The following is a 6,000-nucleotide window of genomic DNA, read 5'->3' on the forward strand; positions in this document are numbered from 1 at the left end:
CGCGGATCCAGGATTTTCCAATAAGGGGGGGGGGGGGGGGGGGGGTGGCGGAAATTTGAAAACTGCGCAGACAATTTTTTTCAACTCAACATACCAATACTGACAAGGACATATTAGAAGCGCTATACAAGTAGCCACTATTATTATTATTATACCGGTACAATTTTTGACATTTTCGTCGGGGGGGGGGGGGGGGGGGGGGCCTATAGCCTCTTGCCCGAAAAAGTAATTTTCTGGTTTCACAATTCGGCTAGTGAGCGAAGCGAGCGAGCAAAAATTTGAGCATAATATGTATTTTGTGAAAGTGTTATTTATCACCAAAATAAACGAGAAAAGATATCAAAAATTCATATTCGGACAGCTTGCTGCCCCCCCCCCCCCCATTACGCGCGAAGCGCAGAAGCCTTGATGTTTCATGAAATTATAAGAGAAAGAAGAGGATTCGATGTACCATTTTCGACTCTTAATCCTTGTCTGAATTCAGTTCGTCCCCCTCCCGCGCGAAACGCGGAAGCTTTGACCTTTCATTAATTCGTCGCTGTTTTCACGAAGTGACGGTAGTAAAAAAAAAATTGCATTCACTTTGCGTTACGATTTTCCTCACTACCGTCACTTTGTGAAAATAGGGACGAATTATTAGAGAAAGAAGACGATTTGTTGTACCATTCTCGACTCTTATTTCTTGTCTGAATTCAGTTTCCCCCCTCCCGCGTGAAGCGCGGAAGCTTTGACCCATTCATAGTTTAATGAAATTCCTAGAGAAAGAAGATGATTCGTTGTTTCATTCTCGAGTCTTAATCCTTCTCTGAATTCAGTTCCCCCTCCCGCGTTAAGCGCGGAAGCTTTGACCTTTCATAGTTTAATTAAATTATTAGAGAAAGAAAAGGATTCGTTGTACCTTTCTCGACTCTTAATCCTTGTTTGAATGCATTTTCCCCCCTCCCGCGCGGAGATTGGAAGCTTCGATGTTTTATTAAATTATTAGAGAAAGAAAAGGATTCGTCGTACCTTTTCTCGACTCTTAATCCTTGTCTGAATTCAATTTCCTCCCCCCGCGCAAAGCGAGGAAGCTTTGACCTTTCATTAATTATTAGAGAAAGAAGACGATTGGTTGTACCATTTTCGACTCTTATTACTTGAATGAATTCAGCCCCCCCCCCCCCCCCTCACGCGAAGCACGGAAGCTTTGACCGTTCATAGTTTAATACAATTATTATAGAAAGAAGATGATTCGTTGTTCCATTCTCGACTCGAAATCCTTGTCTGAATTCAGTTGCCCCCCTCCCGGGCTTTGCGTGGAAGCTTAACGTTTCATTAAATTATTCGAGAGAGAAGACGATTCGTTGTACCATTCTCGACTCTTATTTCTTGTCTGAATTCAGTTTCCCCCTCCCGCGCGAAGCGCGGAAGCTTTGACCCATTCATAGTTTAATGAAATTCTTAGAGAAAGAAGATGATTCGTTGTTTCATTCTCGACTCTTAATAGTTCATAGTTTAATAAAAATTATTATAGAAAGAAGATGATTCGTTGTTCCATTCTCGACTCTAAATCCTTGTCTGAATTCAGTTGCCCCCTCCAGCGCTTTGCGTGGAAGCTTAACGTTTCATTAAATTATTCGAGAGAGAAGACGATTCGTTGTACGGTACCATTCACGACTCTTAATCCTTGTGTGAATTCAATCCTCCACCTCCCGCGCTTGACATTTCATTAAATTATTAGAGAAAGAAGACGATTCGTTGTACCGTTCTCGACTTGTCAGAATTTTCAAAAATGTTTCTTTGTCTGCTCCTTTTTCGTCCTGTCCTCTTACTGCCCCTACCGCCCCTGTCTACGCGCCTGCTTTAAGGGGAAATTAAACAATCATTGTGATAGCGTCATATCATAGTTTTGTGTTATCGGGCGAGGGCCGGGGCGTAGCGACCAAGCGAGATTTTGCAATGTTGAAATTATGCATTCTAGAAAATCCCTATAAGGACAATATGTACGTTCTTTCCGCTTTATTTATATTTCTTAATTTCCTGGGGGACATGCATGGGTGTCGATCTGTCATTGATACCTATTGTTCAGGGGGGGGGGGTGATCTATTCATTCATCCCCCCTGAACAATAGGTATTACGTAAGGATCGACACCCATGGGGACATGTCTCCCTATCGGGCCAAGGATTGCTGCCCCAGTCCATGATTACTACCAACATGAGTTCAAATACAAGCCCAAGCGAGTTGGTATGAGCTGAATCCAAATGAAGGGCAAAATAAGAGTTGTGAAGCGGCCCTATCGTTAATTTAAAATTTGACCTTTGAGTATTATCCAAAATATTGTGCCCTTTTCAAATTTCTCACTAAAGACTATAGAGTGATGACCTTTGTAACACAGGGGCTGTTTTTTAAGTTTAAAAAAGGCTTTCTTCATTTTCTTTTCTCCTTTTTCTCTTTCTCTCTGTTTCTTTTCTCTTCTTTCTTTTCTCTTCTCTTTTCTTTTCTCTTCTCCTTTCTCTTCTCTTCTCCTTTCTTTTCTCTTCTCCTTTTTTTCTTCTCTTCTCCTTTCCTTTTTTCTCTTCTTTTCTTCCTCTTTTCCTCCCTTTTTTTGCGCCGCCAATAGGGGGGGGGGGCGCCACTGGAGTGGTCTTTTACGACTTAAGTGAGAATATTCATTTCCATTATACAATAGTAAAAAAGATTATAAATAGAGGATCAAGGAAACATACACGCTAGTAGGTAGTTTTGGGAGGTAAATTGCTTTGTTTCTTGTCGTTTTTGTTAAATATCAGTGTAACATACACGATGAAGATGTTCTTGTCATCTTTATGCCTATTATACCAATTATTGATACCGATTTCTTTTTACCTTGTTACTAAATATGAATAATTATAGCAAAGATAATTATAGTCACTGTAACAGGGATATTTACGAACAATAAACGATAAGAGTCAGTTTCTATTTACAAGTTAAATACTTAGTATAAATCGTGATTTTCCTTTATCCTAATCTGTATTAAGAGGGGCTTTCACACAATGTATCAGAGCCCAGCCATTTCTCTGTAGAGGAGTCACTGACGGCGGTATTGAGGTTGAGGGTGTCAACCTCTAGAAAATTCTTGGCGGCGATGCCTTCGCGCTGGGCATCATCCTCGGCTTGGAATCGTTCAGCATCCTTCATCATGCGTTCGATGTCGTCTTTGGACAGTCTCTTATCATTGGAGATGGTGATTCCATTGCTGCAGCCCGTGATCAAATCCTTAGCAGTGACGGTCAATATGTCATTGGCGTTAATGTCGAAAGTGACTTCGATCTTGGGGACGCCATGAGGAGCAGGTGGTATCCCGGACAACTCAAACTGGCCGAGGCGATTGTTGTCCTTGACCATAGCCCGCTCTCCTTCAAACACCTGTATAGAGACGCCTAGTTGGTTGTCCGAGTAGGTAGTGAATCTCTGGGATACTCTGGTTGGCACCATGGTGTTCCTATCAATGATACTTGTCATCGAGCCAGCCGCTGTCTCGATACCAAGAGACAGAGGAGCAACATGGAAACAGGCAAAAACTTGTATCTCGGACACAGTAACTGCGTGCAATGCGGCTCCGTGGGCTACAACTTCTTCAGGGTTTATGGACATGTTGAATTCCTTTCCGTCCAGGAATTCTTGAAGAAGCTTCTGGATCTTCGGGATCCGTGTCGATCCGCCAACAAGGATTACTGTATCTATCCTCTTCTTATCGATCTTGGCATTCAGCATTACTCTTTGGACCGGCTGCAAACACTTTTCAAAGAGATCTGAACACAGTTCATCGAATTTTGTTCTGCTAATGCTAGTGTAGAAGTCAAGGCCTTCGAAAAGAGAGTCAACTTCGATACAGCAATGAGTGCTGCTTGATGCACGTTCCACTGCTTTACGAAGGCGGTGTAGTGCTTTGCAGTTAGTCATCAAGTCTATCTTGTTCCTGCTCTTGAATTCCTCAACGAGATGGTTGACGAGTCTGCTATCGAAGTCCTCTCCGCCGAAATGTGCGTCTCCAGCCGTCGTCAGTACCTCGAATATCCCATCTTCAATGACAAGGAGTGAGACGTCGAATTCACTTCTATCGAGATCGAAAACAAGAACATGCAGTTCACGGCCGTCAGACTTCTCATCGAGACCGTAGGCGAGGGCGGCAGCGGTGGGCTCGTTGATGATCCTGAGGACGTTAAGGCCAGCGATCACCCCTGCCTCCTTGGTCGCCTGTCGCTGGGCATCGTTGAAGTAAGTAGGAACAGTGATGACGGTATCGGTGACCTTCTCGCCAATGTAGGCTTCTGCTGTCTCCTTCAGCTTCGTCAGAACCATGGAGCTGACCTCTTCTGGAGACAGTGTCTTGGTTACACCAATGTGCTCTACCTGCAGCATCGGCTTGCCGTCAGTGTTGATGACGGTGAAGGGCCAGTGTTTCATGCCTGACTGTACAACCTCGTCATTGAATTGTCGCCCAATCAGACGCTTGGCATCGAAGATTGTATTCTTGGGATTCCTGAACAGATACAGAAACAGGAAAATAGAATTACCTATCACATAGGCAGCTAGGCCACCATACCATGTTCTGGTATTACTTTGGGCATATCACAATTTTTGTAGTTTGGAAAACAATGTGCTTCTTTTGCAATTTAGGGGTGCTACGGCATTTGCTCTGGCAACAATTATCTGGGCTCTGCTTTGCCCAAGATTTATAGGCAGGGCTTGGATAGCAGTTTGTTTGAGGTTAGGTTTACTACTGTATTACAGGGGCAGATCCAGGATGATTGAGGGGAAGGGGCGAAATATCAATATGGAAAGTGCTCAAAATAGATAGTGACTCACGGATTTACGACTCGTGCTCCTGTCACAATTGCTCTTCGGTCCTTTTCCTATATCAACTGAATTCCTAACTTCAAAGCATGAGCGAAATGTTCATGGAATTTTCTGTAAGTTCGTTAGTGAGGATATTACCCCCTCCCCCTCCTCATGGGTGGATCAAGGATCAAACGTGCACTAAATCTCAAACCACTTACTTTGACATCTGATTCTTGGCCTCCTCTCCAATCAGTATCTCCCTGTCTGTATTGAAAGCAACGCAACTGGGTGTGGTCCGGTTTCCATAGTCATTGGGAATGATCTCCACCGTCCCATTCTGGAAGACTCCTACACAGGAACATGTTGTCCCCAAATCAATCCCGATCACTGGTGATTTTCCTGAAGCCATTGTATTTTATTTTATCTCGAGCTATCTGGTTCCTAAAATATCAACTTTGAGGATGTCCAAAATAAGCGCTACCTACCGCAATCAATTTGGAAGTGATGTATGGGCTAAATACCCCGATATATTTCTACTTCATGATAATTTGCAGAATCGTTTGTTCTGAACAGTTTGATAGTCGAAGCTTGAAGTAAACTTTGACGAAGCGTCGGAAGCGACGATTTTTCAAATTTGCAAAACGTGTGTCATCTATTTGTCTGCAGGCCTTCGTGTGTATGACGTTATGAACTAACACATCGACGTACTGTCAATCGTATATAGAAAAGTATAGACCTCATGTGTGACCAATGTGTTCTGCGTCTGAAAATTACTGACAAAATTCACAGCGTTTATAATTTTATTTGATATAGCGAGCTGAATAGGCATATATCATTGTCCCTTGGCTAGACTACATGTAGTAATTGATGTGTAAAAGGAGACTGTGTGTTGTATAGTGGTCTATGATTGAATTCATCCGATATATCATTGTTCGTTTGAGCGGATTTCCAACCGTGTGCTGTTTTCATTGTAAACACGTCACTTCCGATATACTAGAATATTCTCGATTGAGACAGGAAAAATAAAAACAATTAGGATGTTCCCATTTCTGTGATATACAGTAGAGCGTAAGGTATATAATATAGAGAGAGTATAGCGCATGCCCAAATCCTCCACGTCGGGATCCTTGTAGTAGAAGGAGTAAAGGAAGAAAGAAAAACACAGCATAATATATCAAACAACCGTCGACATCAACAAC

General features: G+C 42.7%; 1 protein-coding gene across 1 annotated transcript; it reads right to left on the bottom strand.

The window, feature by feature from the left end:
• Positions 1 to 2,838: 2,838 nt before the first annotated feature.
• LOC589653 (heat shock 70 kDa protein IV-like) lies at positions 2,839 to 6,000 on the bottom strand. Its single transcript, XM_030978046.1, has 2 exons — positions 5,020 to 6,000; positions 2,839 to 4,502 (listed from the first exon to the last, which is right to left on the bottom strand). The coding sequence occupies exons 1-2, from the start codon at positions 5,208 to 5,210 to the stop codon at positions 2,993 to 2,995; spliced, it is 1,701 nt and encodes a 566-aa protein (XP_030833906.1). The 5' UTR covers positions 5,211 to 6,000; the 3' UTR covers positions 2,839 to 2,992.

Source organism: Strongylocentrotus purpuratus, unplaced genomic scaffold (genome assembly GCF_000002235.5).
Source record: "Strongylocentrotus purpuratus isolate Spur 01 unplaced genomic scaffold, Spur_5.0 spur5_scaffold_1, whole genome shotgun sequence".
NCBI classification, from domain to species: domain Eukaryota; kingdom Metazoa; phylum Echinodermata; class Echinoidea; order Camarodonta; family Strongylocentrotidae; genus Strongylocentrotus; species Strongylocentrotus purpuratus.

What these genes read in the sequence shown, in the direction of transcription:
- LOC589653 (XM_030978046.1), bottom strand. Translation starts at nt 5,210, where the DNA reads ATGGCTTCAGGAAAATCACCAGTGATCGGGATTGATTTGGGGACAACA. An exon ending in GCCAAGAATCAGATGTCAAA is followed by an intron (nt 4,503 to 5,019) that starts GTAAGTGGTTTG and finishes GTATCTGTTCAG; the next exon opens with GAATCCCAAGAATACAATCT.